Source organism: Podarcis bocagei (genome assembly GCF_964188305.1).
Source record: "Podarcis bocagei genome assembly, chromosome: 7".
Taxonomy (NCBI): Eukaryota; Metazoa; Chordata; class Lepidosauria; order Squamata; family Lacertidae; genus Podarcis; species Podarcis bocagei.
The window spans coordinates 37826680-37848093 of record NC_138132.1 but is presented as its reverse complement, the minus strand read 5'-3'; the positions used below and the strand labels follow the sequence as shown (position 1 = coordinate 37848093).

The 21414-nt window shown below is 49.5% G+C and overlaps 1 protein-coding gene across 1 annotated transcript in view; it reads right to left on the bottom strand.

The window, feature by feature from the left end:
* BCAR1 (BCAR1 scaffold protein, Cas family member) overlaps positions 1 to 20238 on the bottom strand; it is a 41328-nt gene extending 21090 nt beyond the window's left edge. Inside the window, exon 1 of the mRNA XM_081203370.1 lies at positions 20087 to 20238. Within this exon, the coding sequence (XP_081059496.1) occupies positions 20087 to 20098 (12 nt within the window). The 5' untranslated portion in view covers positions 20099 to 20238. The remainder of the gene's footprint in view (positions 1 to 20086) is intronic.
* Positions 20239 to 21414: the final 1176 nt, after the last annotated feature.

The window sequence follows — 21414 nt, the reverse complement described above, 5'->3', positions numbered from 1 at the left end:
CTTCCTTCAGGACTTACAATGTGGTTCTCGCGACATAATCTTCGAGGAAACTAGTGAAATTGGCATTAAGTAAAGTGGGCTCTCCAAAAAGCTCCATTCACCACAAATAGCAGGCAGAAACTAGGATGCACAAGCTCTTCCCAACCAAAGAGGAACAAAGGATAAGGATTATTTATTTTCTGCTCCAAGGGCCAAAATGCACATTCCACCCAGACCACTAAAACTTGCTCAGGACAGCTGCTTCTCCAGGCAAAAGCTGACTGCTCCAGGTACAGCGTCAACGCAATAACGCTTGGTCCTTGCAACATTGTCGTTCACAGTTTATTGTCTTGGCTGCAGGCCATTGCAAAACAGAAGTATGCATACAGCAGACAATAAAGCACTGTACCACACGAGCAGCCAAATAAATGTGTGCCAGTCGCTCTGCAAAGGCAAACAATTGAAAAGCTGGTGTTTTGCAAAGTCTTAAAGAGGATAAGTTATGGAGCATGCAGTCCTTGGTTCAAACGTCCCAAATGCTATGAACTCATTACTTCATGCAAAAATGGCCACCAGCTTGGGTGGCTTTACACAGATTTGTGGAGGAAATGTTGGCTATGTTCTATCTCTAATGTCAGAGGTAATAAGAAGAGCCTGCTGGATCAGGCCAATGGCCCATCTAGTCTGGCATCCTGTTCTCACAGCGGCCAACCAGATGCCTGTGGGAAACCCACAAGCAAGATTCGAGTATCTACCTATATCTCACCTTTTATTCCAATGAGTTCAAGGTGGATGGTTCCCTGCCTCCTCATTTACTCCCACAACAATCACATGAGACAGGTTAGGCTGAAAGGTAGTGACTGGTCCAATGTGACCCGGTGAGCTTCATGACCAGGTGGAGATTTGAATCCTGGTCTCCCAGTCTAACACTGTAAGCACTACACCACACTGTCTCTATAGTTTAAAGTGCTGTTCCAGGAGGCAAATAGAAAGGGCAGGCGGGAAGGCATGTCTACTCCCTAGAGTGGACTTCTCTAACCTTGGGCCCTCCAGATGCTTTGGACTACAATTCCCATCAGTCCCAGTCAGCACAGTGGCCACACTTCTGTCACCCCAGCACCATATGGCCATGCTGGCTATGACTGGTGGGAGTTGTAGACCAAAGCATATGGAGGGCCCCAGGAGGCATTGATATCTGGACCAATTAGTGAGGCAGATGTTCCCAAATGTGTGTGTATTGATATCCTACGTGAAGATGTTTTTCACTAATGCCAAACACCTTTCTGAAGAGACCCTAAAACCTGCACCAATAGATTCAAATTACAAAAAAGGAGATTCTAACTAAATATCAGGAAGAACTTTCTGACAGTAAGAGCTGTTCAACAGTGGAGCAGAAGGTGGTGGACTCTCCTCCACTGGAGGTTTTTAAGCAGAGGTTGGGTGGTAATCCGTCATGGATATTTTAGCTGAGATTCCCACACAGCAGGGGTTGGACTAGATGACCCTTGGGGTGCAGGTTCTACAATTCTATGAAAAATTCTACTTCTAGGCCATTTCATTTTTAAATCCTTTCATCCGAGGTCCCAGGATAGATGGTCCTTCAGCTAAGGAGGCATATCAGAGCTTGCTTAGGGAGCCTTGCATTTTGCAAGAAACCCAATCATATACCTAGCCACTACTGTTGTGTTTTGAAATATCAGGCACTGCTTTTCCTGTGCAAACAGCACCCAGAGCAGGGTGAAACTTGCAGAGGTCATGGGGTGGGTTAACCCCTTCCCTGCCCAGCAACTCTCCTTTATAGCCACTCATCTCTCAGATAGTGACCCAGATCCACGTTTGCAGCTAGGCCAGAGCCCTAGCAAAGAAAGGGGACAGCTCGCAGCAGAAAGGATAAAGCTGGGTTCCTTCCATTTTCCCCCTGCAAGTCAACCCCCAACCCCCTGAAACTTTACACTAGAGAAGCAGAAGCTTGGGCAGGAAGTGGGGTAGCTTTTTCAGAGTTATGGGATGGGAACACATTTCTATGGGCCACGGACCCACAGATCACAGCAAACACACACACACACACAGAGAGAGAGAGAGAGAGAGAGAGAGAGAGAGAGAGAGAGAGATATTACCCCTTCCTTCCTTCCTTCCTTCCTTCCTTCCTCCCCCCCCCCCTCATTCTGGCCTGGAGAAGGCCACAGTGAAGATGTCAGAGGGTCACCTGTGGCTCCCAGGCCACCCACTGGTGACCCTCTGTGCCCAAGTAGAGGCAGAGGACACTGTTCCACCCTCAGGGTAGCTATTTGAAAACAGCCAATCCTGTTGGCACAGACTGGGAATTTCAGAGGCGTGCCAACCACAACCGCTCACTGACTCTAGCACAAGTGATTCAAAGGCTACTGTTGAGTTGCCGTGTAGCTGTGGAATCCGCCCACTCGGGTACATCAGAGATAAAAGCTGCAAATATTGATACGAGCACTTCAGGGAGTCATTGTTGCACTTGGCCCCACTCCAGTTCCCATCCCTTGACCTCATAAACCCCCGAGGAGTGTGGAGGGAGTTGGGGGAACTCAGCCCATGATGACGAGCAGCACAGCTTGCCTGGGAGGAGATGCTTGCAACTCAACCAAGTTGAAGCCATGACCTGTGATGCCAACTGGGCAACAGTTGCACCACGATCATACCTACATTTTACCCTTTTCAAGCTGAGCACCAAGAGTGAGGGGAAAGGCAGGGAAGGTATGGGAAAAGGCAAGGTTTGCAAACTTTTTTTTCTGCTTCAGGGAACTCTTTCTAAATCAACCTCTCTGTTAAGAACACCCACACACCCATCGTCTGCCACAGCACCCTTGGGAGTTGCAGAAGATTTTGGAAGCATTCCAGCAAAGGAGTGGGCCAAAAGCAGTCTGGGTTCTACTGGCAGATCACAGGAGGATGCCAAGTAGATAGGCAATTGTTTAACCATTTACAGTGGACGGCCTTAGTCCACTGGGAGAGTATCTGCCTTGCACAGAAGGTCCCAGGTTCAATTATGAGGCAGAGCTGAGAAAGACACTTTCTGAAACCCTGGAGAACCACTGGCAGGAGGTATAGGTGAATCTACAGGGCCTTGAACTGGCTGCAGGAAGTCTGCACTCCCCCCAGTGAAATGCACACCTGTGACACCACTTTAGACACACTTGATTTATTTGCTGCACTTCTATAACAGTCTTACTGAGCTGCTCACTAACCTCAGCTTCTAGGCAACCCAAGGATTCTGGAATGGGAGTCCATGTGGGGCAGGAGATAGAAATGGGTGGACTTGAGAACAGGAGGGCCAGATTCAAATTCCTTATCAGCCTTGAAAACTTCAGAAGCCAATCTCGAACCACAAATTGCCTGGAGTGCTCATCTTCAAAGGATGTTGAGCAGTGGCATAAAGAGTGGTCTATCCCAAGCCAAGACACTGTTCTTCCTAGCTGGAACCTTCTGGGTGCACAGCAGGTGCTGCGCTGCTAGTGAGCTGGAGCACTTCCCCAAGCATCCCTCCATAGAATCATAGAATCATAGAATCATAGAATCCTAGAGTTGGAAGAGACCACAAGGGCCATCGAGTCCAACCCCCTGCCAAGCAGGAAACACCATCAGAGCACTCCTGACATATGGTTGTCAAGCCTCTGCTTAAAGACCTCCAAAGTAGGAGACTCCACCACACTCCTTGGCAGCAAATTCCACTGTCGAACAGCTCTTACTGTCAGGAAGTTCTTCCTAATGTTTAGGTGGAATCTTCTTTCTTGTAGTTTGGATCCATTGCTCCGTGTTCGCTTCTCTGGAGCAGCAGAAAACAACCTTTCTCCCTCCTCTATGTGACATCCTTTTATATATTTGAACATGGCTATCATATCACCCCTTAACCTCCTCTTCTCCAGGCTAAACATGCCCAGCTCCCTTAGCCGTTCCTCATAAGGCATCGTTTCCAGGCCTTTGACCATTTTGGTTGCCCTCCTCTGGACACGTTCCAGTTTGTCAGTGTCCTTCTTGAATTGTGGTGCCCAGAACTGGACACAGTACTCCAGGTGTGGTCTGACCAGAGCAGAATACAGTGGCACTATTACTTCCCTTGATCTAGATGCTATACTCCTATTGATGCAGCCCAGAATTGCATTGGCTTTTTTAGCTGCCGCGTCACACTGTTGGCTCATGTCAAGTTTGTGGTCAACCAAGACTCCTAGATCCTTTTCACATGTACTGCTCTCAAGCCAGGTGTCACCCATCTTGTATTTGTGCCTCTCATTTTTTTTGCCCAAGTGCAATACTTTACATTTCTCCCTGTTAAAATTCATTTTGTTTGTTTGTGCCCAGTTCTCTAATCTGTCAAGGTCATTTTGAAGTGTGATCCTGTCCTCTGGGGTGTTAGCCACCCCTCCCAGTTTGGTGTCATCTGCAAATTTGATCAGGATGCCCTTGAGTCCATCATCCAAGTCGTTGATAAAGATGTTAAATAAGACCGGGCCCAAGACAGAACCCTGTGGCACCCCACTAGTCACTCTTCTCCAGGATGAAGAGGAACCATTGATGAGCACCCTTTGGGTTCGGTCAGTCAGCCAGTTACAAATCCACTGAGTGGTAGCAGAGTCAAGACCGCATTTTACCAGCTTCTTTACAAGAATATCATGGGGCACCTTGTCAAATGCCTTACTGAAATCAAGGTAGGCTATATCCACTGAGTTCCCTTCATCTACCAGGCTTGTAATTCTGTCAAAAAATGAGATCAGGTTAGTCTGACATGACTTATTTTTCAGAAATCCATGCTGACTATTGGTGATCACAGCATTCCTTTCTAGGTGCTCACAGACTGTTTGCTTAATGATCTGCTCCAGAATCTTCCCTGCTATTGATGTCAGACTGACTGGGCGGTAATTATTTGGGTCCTCTCTTTTCCCCTTTTTGAAAATAGGGACAACATTTGCCCTCCTCCAGTCTGCCGGGACTTCGCCTGTTCTCCAGGATTTCTCGAAGATGACTGCCAGTGGTTCTGAGATCACATCTGCCAGTTCTTTTAATACTCTTGGATGCAGTTCATCTGGCCCTGGAGACTTGAATACATCTAAACTAGCCAAATATTCTTGTACTGTCTCCTTAGTTATTCTGGGCTGTGTTTCCTTTGCTGAATCATTTGCTCCAAATTCTTCAGGTCGGGCATTGTTTTCTTTATCGGAGAAGACTGAGGCAAAGAAGGCATTGAGGAGTTCAGCCCTTTCTGTGTCCCCTGTTTGCATTTCACCATCTTCTCCTCTGAGTGACCCCACTGTTTCTTTGTTCTTCCTTTTGCTACGAACATACCCATAAAAGCCTTTTTTGTTGCTTTTAACCTCTCTAGCAAGCCTGAGTTCATTCTGTGCTTTAGCTTTTCTGACTTTGTGTCTACACGTGCTGGCTATTTGTTTGAATTCCTCTTTGGTGGTTTCCCCCCTTTTCCATTTTTTGTACACATCCTTTTTTAATCTTAATTCAGTTAAAAGTTCTTTAGATAGCCACCCTGGCTTCTTTAGGCACCTTCCATGTTTCCATCTCATTGGTATTGCCTGACGTTGTGCTTTTACTATCTCCCTCTTAACAAACTCCCAGCCATCATGAACTCCCTTTCCTTTTAGTATTGCTGTCCATGGGATCTCACCCAGCACTTCCCTAAGTTTTATGAAGTCGGCTTTCTTAAAGTCAAGAAATTGAGTCCTAGTATGCTTGGCTGCTCCTTTCCGCTGTATAGTAAACTTCAGAAGAGCATGATCACTCGCGCCTAATGATCCTTCCACTTCTACCCCACTAACCAGGTCATCAACATTGGTTAGGACCAGATCTAAAATGGCTGTTCCTCTTGTTGCTTCTCCCACTTTCTGGACAATGAAGTTGTCTGCAAGGCTAGTGAGGAATCTGTTTGACCTTATGCTCTTGGCTGAGTTTGACGTCCAACAAATATCCGGGTAATTGAAGTCCCCCATTACTACTATCTCCCTTCCTTTTGCATGCTTGGCCATCTGTTCCAGGAAGGCATCATCTATGTCCTCCGTTTGGCTTGGGGGTCTATAGTAAACTCCCACAATGAGGTCTCTGTTATTCTTCTCTCCCTTAATTTTGACCCAAATGCTCTCACATTGGCTTTGAGGTTCTAAATCTTGGATCTCTTCACAGGTATACACATCCCTGACATATAACGCCACTCCTCCTCCTTTCTTGTCTGGTCTGTTTCTCTGAAATAGATTGTATCCCCCCATTATTACATTCCAATCGTGGGACTTATCCCACCAGGTTTCAGTGATGCCTATTATGTCATATTTAGTTTGCTGTACCAAGAGCTCAAGCTCATCTTGTTTATTTCCCATGCTTTGCGCATTAGTGTACAGACATTGAAGTCCATTAATCATTCCCCCGTGTCTCTTATTTAAGGATTTTTTCCTCCCACCACTAGGTCCGCGTGCTGTTTGCTCCATTTGGTCTATGACATTTGGATGATCATCTTCATTAATTGATAGACTCCTACCTTCAGGAGCACTGTCTCCCGCCCCCACATTAGTCAGTTTAAAGCCCTCCAGATGAGTTGCTGCTGGAAAGTAATTCCCAGTGCATTTGCATCCTCTGGGATTGGACGCAGGCACCTAGCAGAACACCCTCAGCCTCAGAGGCATTTTTGAGCACCTTCCAATCAGGTAACACACCCAGAAGATTGACTCACCCAGAAGTGGGGAGGAGGCACTACCCAGAGGAGCTCTTTGCTGGGCATGGGAGACTGAGGTGTGCGCCTCCAGTCGCAGAAAACAAAAAAAGGCGTGACTCAGAAGTTTAAAGAACACCATGCAAAATCTGAGCAGAGCAGCCAAGTCAAAACAGCCCTCCTGTAGGATCCACAGGCTGCTTTTGTCTCCCGCAACCACACATTCCTCAGCAAGCCAGAACAGAGCTGTGGTTACTAAGCCCCAGTCAAATCCTGCTCACAGACAGCGGTGCAGTCAATCCACCCACCAGCTTGCAAGGGGAACCTGAGCAACAATGAGTGGTTTTGTGCATGCGCCGCTGCAATGGGATCGTCCCAGGAAGCCAGCCATACAAGGGACAAGGCGCTGCAGGGAGAGGGAGATGTCGAAATACTTGTGAATATGCAATTGCACAAGAATTCTCAAAACTGGCTGATGTGCTGGCTGGGAATGATGCAAGTTGCAGTCAAAAACATTTGGGGGCCACCAATTTGAGGAAGGGTGATGTAAAGTTTGTGGCTGTAAACTACCTCTGGTGCACTGTTAGGCAGGTGCCACGGAAATGCAGCAACAGCCAGGCTTTGGGTAAGGCAGCTGCACATGCATGTGTTTCATGCTGGGGTGTATGTGCAGTGGTGGACCATGAGCTTTGTGTCCCATCCAAGGTCCCAGGTACAACTCCAAGCATCTCCAGGGAGAGATGAACCTCAGCCTAAGTCCCTGGATACTTCTGTTCCCTCTGCAATAGTAGGCCAGGTGGGTCATTGATAAGATGGCTCTGACTCACTGAGAGAATTTCCTATGTACACAAAGCTGATGCAGGGCTCCAGCTCTCAAATATGGAAGCCTGTTCCCAGTAGTCCCAAAGTTCATGTTGCTGGCACTCCTGTTATGGCTTCTCCACAAACCCAGGAGTCTGCCAAGCACAACACAAGCCACAATAAGCACCACCCCCCGGAAGACACACAAATTTAATATCAAACCTAGTCAATGCCTACTTCAATAGCCCCGTTGTGGAAGAGCAGCACACTGAAGAACAATTTATCTGGGATCTAGCCAAAGACACCCTCCCATTCTTGCCAAAATCTGTGCACCCCCCCCCACTTGTCCATGGGTTTCTAACACACGCACACAAACACACAAACAGACACACACACCTCCATCCAGTTAGCCAGGGCTCTCCATGGTGCATTAGCTAATTCCTTGGCTAAGATGGAGACAGGAAACTAGGAGGGAAAATGAGTGAATGAAGTCTCCTTAAAGTCCTGCATTCCACTGCAAGGGCAACTAGGTTGCTCATGTCATTTGCAGAATGCCCTACTAAACCAGGGATTTCCAACCTTTTTTGGGCCTGGGGGCATATCTGGGGCAATAAAGAAACCCACGGGCACCATTAAAAATGGAAAACAATCATTTCACAAAGGAAAAATGGGCAATGCTCAGAATCTTCCCACCCGCACCAAAAGAGCAGGCAAAACTGCCACAGTACCCCCATACAAATAAAATACAGTACAGACAAAAAAAGCAGGCCAGTGTTGTTGTTGTTGTTATAATATTTCTATACCACCCTTCATCCAAAGATCACATAGTGGTTTACAATATAAAAAAAACAGAAAAATGCATAACAAAGTCACAAACAAAAACAATAACCCCAGGGGTCAGCAAACTTTTTCAGCAGGGGGCCGGTCCACTGTCCCTCAGACCTTGTGGGGGGCCGGACTATATTTTGAAGGGGGGGAAATGAATGAATTCCTATGCCCCACAAATAATCCAAAAAATGCATTTTAAATAAAAGCACACATTCTACTGATTTATAAACACCAGGCAGGCCCCACAATAACCCGGAGATGCATTTTAAATAAAAAGAAACATTCTACTCATGCAAAAACACACTGATTCCCGGACCTTCCGTGGGCCGGATTTAGAAGGCGATTGGGCCGAATCCGGCCCCTGGGTCTTAGTTCCCTTCAGTTTTTGGACCTTTCCAGGCACCAGGGTGTCTCTCTGAGGGCACCATGACTCCCACCCGCGGGTTATGTTGGAGACCCCAGCTCTACAGCCCCTGTTTAAAACATTGCAGCTTCCCCCACTCTGCCCATGCACACAGATCCGTCCCCATCCTCAGCTCTAGAGTGGTGGAAAATTGGCCACTAGCCACCAAAGCACTGCTAATTGTCTAAACTGATTTCCATGCTTCCCTCAGGGAGGATGGTGCACTCGCTCTGCGGACAAGCTTGTGGCCTGGAGCTGCGGCTTGCATTCTGCTCTCCAAAATGCTCATTTAAGAAAACCAACAAATCATTAGGGCATCACTCAGACAATAGCAACTCTGTTGTCGTGTGCCTGTCAGCTGCTTGTGTGTGCCAGGACTCACCAATCCTACAGCACTGCTGTGCTATTCTTGCTTTGTTTTTAATTAAAACAAGATCCTCAACATTATTCCTTAAAAAAAAAATCTACTGTGAATTTCAAGGCCAAGCTTAAAATCCAGCGGAGAAGAAGACATTTTTGTGAGTCCTTCTGATAAAATGAAGCATGTCCTGGCCAGAGATTCTCCCAGAATGCACTTGGCTTCCTTCATTTTGGAGATCCCACTGCTTTTTGCAATGGCCCATTGAGTTCTCAGCCCACAACATCCCTGGAAGTTTCTCTTTTACTGACAGCAGAATGAGGCTTTTGAGATAGCAGTTTGCCCCCCAAAACACACAAGGTGTCCAAGGCAGATTGCCCAAACCCAGTTTTATGGGTTCTATGAGTTCCAAACCTCATGAATCCCAGTAATTCTCTGCCCAGACTGCCTTTATTCCAGAGAAGCAAAAAACCCTGGTCTCTATGAAAGAAGCAGAAGCTGAGAGGACAAAAAACACAGGTTATGGGATGGTAAATAAAATGTTCCTCATGGAGGAACAAAAAAAATCTGCAAAAGAGGGAGGGATAGCATGCCACAGAGAAAGGTTCTGTCGTCCCTTTGGTGTAGTACTGGTGCTATACTGTATATGCAAGGCATTTTTTTGCTTCTTATTTTTTAGGCATGGGAGAGCATTCAAAATTGTCATTCTGTTCAGGATATCTGAAGTGGCCCAGTCCATTTTCCCACCTCAGAACTCTGCCCCCTCCTTGCCCTGCATCTATAGGTCGAGCATAGCCAGCTGCACAAAGGTAGTTGGGTTCTTCTCCAAAACTAGGAAAGACCACTCATTTCCTCTTCTCTCCCATGTGATGAGCCCAACAATTGGTGTGAACTGTTTTGGCAAGCGCTTGACAATGAAGTCAGGAAGCAGCCTGAAGCAGAGACCTCCCACCCGCCCCCTTGTGCCTCAGTGACCCAGAAAATGAGCCAGCAAACCAGGGCATTCCCTCACCTCCCAGAGAAATCAGACAGAGCTACCTGGCGCCCAGAGGGAGGTGGGAAGGAGAAGAACCTGGGTCTGGTGCAACCTTCAGATGTTTTGGAGCACAGCTCCTGCTGGGTCAGCACTACAACTCCCATCAGGCTGGTGCTACAACTCCCAAAGGGCCCAGCTGGAGCTGGCTGGAGTTGCCTTCCAAAACATCTGGAGGGCACCAGGTTTGCAAAGGCTGCCCTACAATAACTGCAGGACCAGGCAATGCCACCAAGAAGAATATTCAGAAGAATCCCCCCTCCCTCTCATATCAACCTAGAACTGGGCTAGGGCTGTGTGGGATCAAATGAAGACGGCCGTCTTTCTTGAATCTATTGCCAAAAAGCAGTGCTCCTACCCAGAGTGCAAAATGAAATTAACTTCTCACTCCCACACGATTTGGAAATGGATTTTTACTCAGGCTAGGCCCTATTTGAAGGCAATGCTGGGGGTGTAAACTATATATATATGTGTGCTGGGTTACTCTCGTTTACATCACGTTTAAACTGGGTCACCGGTTTTGACACCAGCGGTCTTTGCACGCCAGGACAGAATCCATGGCTCAAGTACGTGCCATGCTTGCAAGACAATGCCTCGTGCACACAGAAAGCAGCCGTGTTAAGGCTTTAATGTCAGCATCATATGAACTAGATGACGATGTGCAGCGAGACATACACTCAGAAGTACAGGAACCGAGAGCTTTAAGAACACTAAGGACAAGAAGCTTAGATGTCCATTCTTATTTCCAATATTTACACCCCACTTTTCTACTGAAAAGAAAGGTAAATCAAGGCAGGTTTTTAAAAAGCAGAATAAATAAATAAATAAATAAATATACAACTTTAATGAAAGCATCTAATGCAACAGAAACAGCCTGGCCTTGTTTTTCCAAGTTCCAGGTGCCACCACTCAAAGGCCCTGTCTTTTGCACCTACCAACTATTCAGCCAATGAGGTGGGGGTGGGGTCCAGAGAAGGGCCTTAGAAGTGGATCGTAGAGACCGGGCAGGTTCCTATAAAGGAGGCAAATCTGGAGCCCTCCAGATGTTGCTGGTGCAAAATGCCCATCATCCCTGGGGCTGATGGAAGCTGGGAGTCCAAGCAACATCTGGAGGGCCACCGGCGGCTGCTTTTAGACCCAGAGGGCTTACAGCTTTGAATGTATAAAACCAGCACTTTGAATTAAGCCTGGAAACAGACTGGTAACACAGAGGAGTGCAAGACTTGTGGAAAGGAGCAGTACAAGAATAGCAATGGGAAAGGACTTTGACAGGATTGAATTGACAGAGGGGTAGAGATAGAGACCCGCTCAGAACCACTTTGTACTCTACATAAGGAACAATGGACAGAGGTGCATCCCTCAACAAAGAATGAGGCACGTGCTGTAGGGGATGTGCTGGCTAGGACTGATAAAAACTTGAGCCCAGAGCATCTAGAGGGCCCCAGATGCTTCGGACAGGAGTAACCACTGCAACATTAGTGCTGCAGCAGCAAACGTGGCGGCTGCACAAAAATATACTATGGCTCTTGTGGTCGCCCTCTTGCTCTCCTTTTACACAGCAAGCACACAAACACACATCCCTTCCCACACGTATGAAGCTTGCTTGAAGCTGCAGACCCTTGAGAGGCTGCCGTGCCCCGATTCCAGAAGTGACCATTTGCTCCAAAGGCCATTCTGAGCCTGACGCTGTGATGGGAAAGCTGCTGGGAAGGCAGCTGATCACAACCTCCTCCACTCACTTCCCAACACCCTGTCCAAACACGACTGCCGTGCTGTGTAAGCCATTCCTGAGGCCCAGCCTGTAGCTGGAGGCTAGCAATACTGCACCGGGCGACATGCCTGCACTCATTCTGCTCCTGCTTGGGGAAGGGAGGGCAGCAGATCCCCAGAGGGAAGCGGGTGGGATTCAGCTGGGTCCATTCTGCTTGCCAGACCCAAACAGCTCCTCTCTCTGATGGTGGCAGGCCACGCTCACAGCATCCCCAAGGAAACATTTGGCAGCAATGAACCATAACGTTTCACCTGCCCTACGCAACCAGAGAGATGAACACAAAGACAGCCTTCTGGATCAGGCCAGTGGCCCATCTAGGCCAGCATCTGGTCCTCACAATAGTCAACCAGATGCCCTAATGGGGAACCAGCAAGCAGGACCTGATCACAAGAGCCCTCTCCCATCCTGTGATTTCCAGCAACTGGTATTCAGAAGCATTGTGGTCTCCAGCTGTGGAGGCAAAGCATAGCCATCGTTGCTAGTAGCAATTGATAACCTTCTCCTCCATGAATTTGTCTTATCCTCTTTTAAAGCCATCCGGGTGAGTGGCCACCACTCACCTCCTGCAGCAGCGAGTTCCATAGTTTAACGGGTGCTGCAATAAGAAGTGCTTCCTTTCATCTGTCCTGAATCTCCCAACATTCAGCTTCACTGGGTGTCTGTCACTTTGAGAGTCCTGCACTCCGTGATTCACTAAGAGGTCACAGAGAATGCCAGGATGCGGCCTTCCAACTGTGCTCAGTGGTGCACAGCCTGAATGCATTCTGCCCAGGGTGTTCTGCAACACTGCATGGGTCTCCCTCCCTGAAACTACGTTTGTTCCGAGCAAGGGCTCAGCACGCTACCAGTTTGGCCTGCAATTGCCAGGACTCCATGCAATGCCGGCTAATAAGACCACAGAGAGGCCCCTGCCGGTTTGGTCAAGGGCACTTGCTGCGTGTAGTACTTTGCATGGGGGTCAAGTCAGCCCTGCACTGCACATGACAGCCATCTATAACCAGCGCCTGCTGCTGCTGCTCTATTCCTGTCAAGACTTGCTTGGGAGACTGACACAGACTTTTCTTGTGTGTTTTGTGCCCGTAGTAATGAAAACTGCAGGCACCAGCCGCAGACATCAGTCCCTGGTGAGCCTCAGGCACTGCCTCCTCCCTCCGTCTCCTCCCCTCCCCTGCCCCAATTCTGCCATTGCGTCACACCTTCCCTGACTTAGCATTTATACAACCAATGGGCAGAAGAGCAAAGCATTTTGGGGAAGTGGGGCAGGGAGACAGAAGGAGCAAGAGGACCCCAGTGAAATTTGCAGCCTTGAATGCTCAGAAATGACAGATTCATAGAACAGTAGAGTTGGAAGGGCACCAAAGGGTCATCTGGCCTGAATCCTGCAATTTTGTGGGTTCACCCATATTGTTGTTCCAAGCGGACAGCGAGCTCCAGAAATTCTCCATCGTCCATATGACTGTTCTCCTTCAAATCACTGCCTTCCCTCTACCTCAGCCTGGATTTTCTTATCCCAGGGATACTCTGAAAAGACGACCTGACAAAAATCCATATTAAGGGCCAGAAAAGTGTGGGGAGGCAGGAATTTGGAGGAGTTATGTCTACAACCTCTCTTGATGCTTCTGTGAATCTTCTGCACAGCACCCTCCTTTGCAAAATTGGGGATTCCCAAACCCAGCGCACCCCTTCAGAGAGCCCCAGGTGCCTGAAACCACAACAACTCAAGCAGCAAAAGTGGCCACCACTTGGCCCAAAACAGGCTCCTTTTGGGTCCTTGCATCATAAGCATCTTGCATCTGCAGACTGCAGAAGGAAAAAGCCACTGGGGGTTGGAGTGAGGTGGGCTTTCCAGAAAATTTGGAATTGGGAAATGTTCCTTTGCAAGTCAGGCTAACTTTCAGCAGAAAATGTTCTGTTTGCATTAGATACTTTTCCAATGTCAAAGGGATTGGTTTAATTTGCCAGGTTTATCTTACTTGTATTTAGCTGAACAAAGCTGAAAACTTTAAAAGAGCCAAGCTGGCCTAATACTGTATTTGCCAATGGAAAATTATAAAAGATAAAAGCATTGGGAAATTTTCCATGCCACATCACTGGTTGGAGGCGTTCTTACTAATGGGGTTCAAAATGTTTAGAGAGAGGCATTGTTGCCCTCGGTGTATCTCAGCCATCTTCAACCTGGTGTCCTCTGGATACTTCAGACTACAACTCCCATCAGCTCCAGCAAGCACAGCCTAATGGGATTTGTAGTCCGAAATATCCAGAGGGTGCCAGGCTGTGGAAGACTAGTGTGCACCCATTTTTATTTTGTCCCAATGCCACTCCCAGTCAAGTTAGTTAGACAGGTCTCTGAACCTGTGCAACTCCCCTCCCCCAAAAATGTTTGCCAGATGCAGAAAGTCTCCTTTGAGAGGGAAAAGGGTGCAAATCTAGCCCTCACCCATTCCCCAGTGCAGTGGGGGGGAGCATCCCAAGCTGGTCTCCCTTGAGCTGCCCACCAGGCTTGTTTTCATTGCCTAGCATGCAAAGCAGCAATAAACAAGTGTAGCCTAGGGCATGTGCAGAGTGTACACCCATTCTTCACCACTGACTGCAGCCAGCAATCCCACACCTCCTTGTTTAGGATGTGGGAGTCTTCACAGCTTAAGAGGATGTGGATATTTCAAGCCCTACTTTTTCTCTTTAGAAATTACGCTCTAGCAGAGGTGGGAAAGAGAACCAGCAAGTTCTTTCTGCACACAGGGCAACATTTGGCCCATGCCAGACAGGTGCTTCCTGACACGGATCCCTCTTCGACCGTGGTGCTCGCAGAAAGGTAGAGAGCGCCTCCCAGCCCAAGCCACCACCATCCCAGCCTGGTCAGTGGAGTTAACTGCCTCCAACTTGTTGGTGAATCATTAACTCAGGGTTCAGCAGCTGCCACACACACACAGAGTTCAGCTGCCAGAAGGCAGGCTCTGCCCAGTCAATTACTCACCCAGCACAGCCTGCTGGTGCCAAGAGAGGGGAGGGGAGACAGAAGAGCCAATGGCAATGGAGTCCATAAGGATGGCTGGGGGGGTGGAGGGAGATGGACACACACACATACACACAGCTGGCCAGGCTCCTCCTCTGTACTTAATTCCATGGAGTCTGCAAACATGTGGTCCTCCAGACGTGGAAGCCCCCACAGCCCAAACCCCTCCCAGCACAAGAATTCTGTAGCAAGGGAAATGCTCTTTACTCCTCCTGCACAGGAGCACCTTCTATCAAGTACAGGCAACTCCCCATTTACATGGAGCCTCAAGCCACTGAAGTGTTGCTGAAGTTTGGAGCCCAAATCTCAGCTTCATCACCCCCCAATTCCAAGCAGTGACCTACCCAACCAGACACGTACAGTGGTACCTCGGGTTACAGACACTTTAGGTTACAGACTCCGCTAACCCAGAAATAGTACCTCGGGTTCAGGATGAGAACAGAAATCGTTCACCAGTGGCACGGCAGCAGTGAGAGGCCTTATTAGCTAAAGTGGTTCCTCAGGTTAAGAACGGACCTCCAGAACGAATCAAGTTCTTCATCCGAGGTACCACTGTAATATCAGATGTGCTAGAGCTTTTAAAAGCAAGGGATGGCCATGAACTTTCCAGAGGCATCTGCTGCCGGCTGGCTGGCCTCAGAGACAAGAACGCTAGGGTCTTGGAGTGATCCCATCAAGGTAGCCCTTATGACATCCATTAGACAGCAGGAAGTGCCCCCCCCTTCTCTCTCTTAAAGGACCCTGTCTCCAAGCTGACAATCCTGCCCAAGCCTTTGGAGTGTCAGAGGGACTCCTTTAGACAAGGCAATAACATTTTGAAGTAACAAAATGGAGCGACAGTGTGTCCTACCTCCCAAGGCTGTTGAGAAGAGGCCTGCTGTGTCAGACTCAAAGTCCATCTAGCCCTGGATCCTGTTCTCACAGTGGCCAACCAGGTGCCCATTATGGGAAAGCCAAAAGCAGGACCCAAGAGCAGCAGCACTCTCTCCAGCAACCAATATTCAGAGTTATACTGCCTCTACTCCTAGTAGGCAAGGATAAGGTTGTGAATAATGCAGACTGAAGGATGGAAACGGTGCAAAAGTCAGGAGACAGCAAGACAGGGGAATCCCCTATGACAAATTATTTCAGGGTCCCTTCCAGTCACTACAAAGGAGTCCAAGTGGGAGGGCACTTCAGTCTTTTAAGGTGGCTGTTCAGACTGACACACAGATGCGGGGGGGGGGGAGTTGCAGAGACACCCCAGAATCAACATCTTTCTCTCACAAACACACTTGTCCCACAGGCATCATCAGGTTACACTTCACTAAAGGTAAGGCCAGCTGCCTTTTCTTGACACAGGCATCCACTCAGGAATTCAACTTCCAAGCCAGAAAACATGGAACAAAGACCCAGACTCTGTATCTGGGTGTAAAGGACTCTCCTAGCCTTGTGGGTCAGCACAACAGATGGGGAAGGGCAAGTGGGGGTGGGGGAAGCAGAGGCATCAAATATTCCCTCCCCATTCAGAGCACTCAGCAGAGAATACTGGCAACCACATTCAGGATTATAGAACGGCACCTGGAAGATGTATCCACCAGAGCGCTCCTAGGCCTTCCAGGTAACAAAAAGGGAGCTATTGGCAAGCCTGAAACTCATTTCACAAGGACTCCTAAGCAGCCAGAAGGCAGTCTTCATGACAACCTAAGAAGAGCTTGGCTGCTGGATCAGGCCAAAGACCTGTTTGGTCCATCATTCTGTTCTCATAGTTCCCCCAATGGGAAATGCACAAGTAGGAGCTGAGTGCCACAGAGCTCTCCCCACTTGTGATTCCCAGTACTGTAACTGATATTCAGAAGCATCACTGCCTCTGACACCAGAGGCAGCGCTCACAGTCCACAGCCTGCTGCTCATACAGCAGCCTTTACCAAATTGGTGACATCCAGATGTTCTGGACTACAACTCCCATCAGTCCCAGTCTCAGTTAGTGACAAGAATCAATTATATCCACCTTCAGCTGGTGTGTGTGTGTGTGAATAAGAGAGAGTGACAGAGAGAGAACAAGCAAAGCTTTGAATCACACAGAAAAGTACAGAAATGATTTCAGGGACGGTTTGGCCACAGGGCATCAAACACAGGCACACATTTTCAGCAGTTGTGCTTCCTCCTGCTGACCACCTAATTTCAGGCCTCGCCAAGTTTCCATTCTGACCAGGCATAACTTTATTCTGTTCTGCCAGCTAACCAGGCCTCAAGCATTCCCATGGTCTGGCTCCATCAGGCTCTGCCTGGAACAAAGTCACACTCCATTTCTATTACTTTGCGGGATCAACGGCTCCCAGAGCTGGAGATGAAACAGCCAGCCGTGGGACTCCTTGGGTGTAATCCTTGCCAGGACCAACAACTGGCACAAGAGGCAGAGAGATGTAAACATGCGTAGCTCATGGGGAGCCCTTCCAATCTCCAACTGGCTGCCTCCATAAGACAGAGCTTTTCAAATGCACAAATCACAGCATTTCTCCCCTCCAGCAAATCTTGCACAACAGCCGGGAGGTCTGGACACCCACCAAATATAGATAACCAGGAGCTCCAGCAAGGAAGAGGGCGAATGAAAGCTTCATATGTGTACCAGAATACACACCCAGATGAGCACAGTAGGGATTGCTCCAGAGTATACAGGCTGTGAACCTACAACGGATCAGGGACTGTGAAATTTTACAGCTTGTAGCATTCGAGCGGCCATAGACCAGCACCAGGATTTGGCTCTAGTGAAATCTGTCAAAACAGAGCTGTTTCCTGGCATTGCCAATTATCACGGCTCATTTGAACAGGATTTCTCTCTTCTTGTTCATGAACAAAACATTGCAGGCATCTCTGATGTCAGAACATATAAACAAAGCAGCTGAACTTAAGCACTTCAAAATCTCATTTAGTTCAGTGGGAGGTTTCTACACACATTTCTATCTTTCCCATTGGGGCTGGCTGTGGGCAAACTGTAGACCTCCAGAGGTTGCTGGACTCCCATCATCCCTGACCATGCTGGGGCTGACCATGCTGGGGCTGATGGGAGTTGTAGTCCTAAACATCTAGAAGGCACCAGGCTAGGGGAAGCCAGCATCTCTCCATCACCTCTTTTCACCCCACACCAGTACGCAGTCTCTTGGCATTCCAACAAAGGAACAAGTGCAAGTGCCTGCACAGCGAGATGGGCCAAGAAAGCAAGTCAAACTAGGCTCCACAGAGGATGGCAAAATAAAACTGAAGGCTACAAATGACCAATGTGAGTAGGGAGAAGAGGGAACACACACACCTCAGATTCTGAGCAACAGCAAAAAAACACTCATCAGGAAATGTTATTCAGGAGTCATTTCACCCCACCTGACCTGTTATGGTAAATTCCAGGAGGGTTCACCACATTTGAGTATTAGAGCAAAAATTCAGCACACGCACACACACACAAAATTGCACACTTTCAAGACTAACAGTACTATCCTACATGTGTTTCAATGGGGCTTATTCCCTAGTTAGCATGTTTAGCACTGCAGCATAATTAAGGCTTCCCCAAGCAATAGTCTCTTTCACTGGATGCTTGAAACATTACCCTCAATTGGCAGATATGTCTACATGTATAGGTCAGGGAGTTGGGGAATCATAATGCCTAAAGACAAAGGAGTCAACATGGTGTAGTGCTTAAGAGTATTTAGCTAGGACTGTAAAGATCTCAGTTCAAATCCCTACACTGCCATGAGGTTCATTATCTGACCTTGGGGCAGTCCCTATCTTTCAACTTAATCTACCTCACAGGGTTGTTGTGAGGATAAAAGGGAAGGGGGAATGATGCACACAATCTTGAGAGCTCAATGTATTGAATATATATATATAATCAGAAACATCCAGAATCATTGGGGGAGAGTCCACAAATACATGCTTCACACACTTCCTAAGTTTATCCAACTCTCACCTTGAAACTAGCAAGATTTACTTTCAGTTATCACTGCAACTCTCTCTAAATAATAATAATCCACTTTTCCCAAAATGCTGGTTTGGGTCCAGACCAATGGGATTCAGGGACATTTTCAGAGTGCCAGCGTACACTAATACCCTACCTGTCCCAAGGCCAGGCCTAAACAGCATTTGCCACAACACACATTTCATGGGGCTTCGCTCTAGAATCGCTCTGCCGCTCTTGGGGTGCTCATGAGTGGGTGGTTACCTTCCATTAATTGCACACTTGGGGTAAGCAAATGAAGGGGCCCCGAGAATAGTTATTACCTGGGGGTCAATATACACTGCAGAGTGGAACCTTGCCATGTCCGTGGTGCAGCCCTGAAGAGGCTGGGGGTGGGATATTTTCAGCCTTTCGGGTGCCACAGAGCTCTTCGTCGCTGCGTCCCCTTCAGCCGGGAGAAGCCGCGCTCAGTTTTAGTCTCAAACTAGACCCCCCCGTCCAAAGTCATCCTCGGTTCCCACCGGCCGCTGGAAAACCTGCCGCAGCAGGCCCAAGGCGGAAAGGACCAGACAGGGGGAGGCTGGCTTCGGGCAAGCTACTCTCCCCGAGCCCACGGCCCCGCAACGTCCCGCCCACCTCACTTCCCCGGGAAGAAGACGGGGGATACCAAAGATGTTGCTCTTTCCTTCCTGATCCCGACCCCGACCTTGGGAGCGGGGGCAAGAACAGCCTTTGGTTTTCCCGGACCGGGGGAGAGAAACCAAGTGCCCTCTCGTGTCCGGTTGGGTTCCTAACATGGGGGTTGGGCAGCACTGACACCCCCCTCCGGACTCCCGCCTTTTCTTTCTCTCTCTGCCCCCTCCCCAAAAGCGGGAAGGGAAAGGGGGCAGCCCGCGCCCTCCTGCTCCTCCCGCTCCGCCTGTTGCCTGGAGAGGCGCTTCTGCGCCGGGGCTCGGCGGCCACGTCAGGGCGCTCCCGGCTGCAGCCCCGGCGGGAAGGCACGTCCGTCCCGGGGCCGCCGCAAGCCGAGCCTCGCTTCCCACAGGGGCCGGCCAGCCGAAAGCCCGGCGCTCGAGTCGGAAGCGCGTCCCCCCAGCCGACCACGGACGCGGCCAAGACTCGCCTCCAAGTGGCTTTCCGAGTAGGGGGCTCTCTCTCAGCCTCCTGCTCCCAGGCGGAGAAAGTCAGCCGTCGGTCCTCCACCCTCCCGCCGCCCAGCCTCGTTCCCTCCCCGGGTCTCTCCTCTCCCTCTGCCAGACTTGAGGGCTCGCTCGGCCTCTCCCGACGGCGCCCACTTACCAGGTAGTTCATCTTCCCGGCGCGGCCGCAGTGCCCCCTGGTCGTGCGCCTTAACGCATGATCCCGCCGGCTGGCTGCGGCACTGGCGGCGTCTGCTTCCCGCTCCCGCAGCCGGGCCGACGGCTAAGCAGAGACGGAGCGCGAGCAGCAGCGAAGCGAGAGAGCCAGCTCCTGGGAAGGAGGAGGGAGGGCGAGGAAGACGGGTCCCCCCTCCCGTTCCTGCCGCCGCCCTAAGCCGCCTTCATTGGTTGCCCGGGAGAAAAGGAGGCGGCGCTGCCGAGCCAGGAACGGGACGGCCAGGCTGCCTCCGCCTGGCACCGAAAGGGGGCTGGACGCGCGGCGGCGGCGGCCCCGTCCGCAGGGACGGCGGGCGGAGAAAAAGAGGCGGATTGTCTGACGCCAGATGGGCCTCCGCCGCCGCCGCCGCCGCCGCCGCCTCCCCTCGCTCGCCCGGAGCACAGCGGCTCCATTGAGCTCGCCGCCGCGCCAGGGAAGGGGCGCTGCGTGCCCAGATTTGCCGCTCGCCCGCCTTGGTCGGGCAGGCCCAGCAGCTGGAGGCCGGAGCGAGGCTTGGGGTTCGCCAAATGCCGGCGCTCGGCCCGAAGAAGGAAGGAGGGGCAGATGTGGGGAAAGGAAGAACGAGCGTGCCTCTGAGCATACGCAGAGGGACCCGGGGCTCTAGGCCCCTTCGTCTGGAATCAGGCGGGAACCTTGCAGCGATTCCCGTTTCCCTGCGCTGCGTGCAGAGCGGTTAAAAGGAGGAATTGTGAGGTAGGAAGTCCCTGGTTCAAATCTCACCTCAGACATAAACTGACAGTCTCTCAAACTCAGCCCTCCCAGATGCAGAGCAGAGATGATATTAATAGCCCACCCAGCAGGGTTGTTGTGAGGATTAGTGATGTCATATTAGGTGAGGCACTAGGGGACACTTAAAATGTGCTGTGCCTTTGACAACCTGTTGCTGTCCAGATGTTTTGGACTGCAACTCCCATCAACTCCAGACACCACTGTGATGGGGATCGCCGGCCAAAGCAACTGGAGGGAACGAGGTTGGCAAATGCACTTCTACTATTAATTAGCCAACAACACCTTTAGGCAGTAAAAAATAATAATTACTGAATCATATAACATGAGAAATGACTTTTAAAAAATAATAATTCCAGGTATTGCCCCTGAAATCCATGGGTGCACAACTCCTGTTTATTCTGCATCCAGTTCACTCCTGCCGCTGGTTCGTGACATTATCCATAACTCGCATCTGTCCTGTAGTTTCTTGAGAAATACTGTGTTTTATTATAAGTTTCGTTTATTTTATGTTCTGCTTTTCT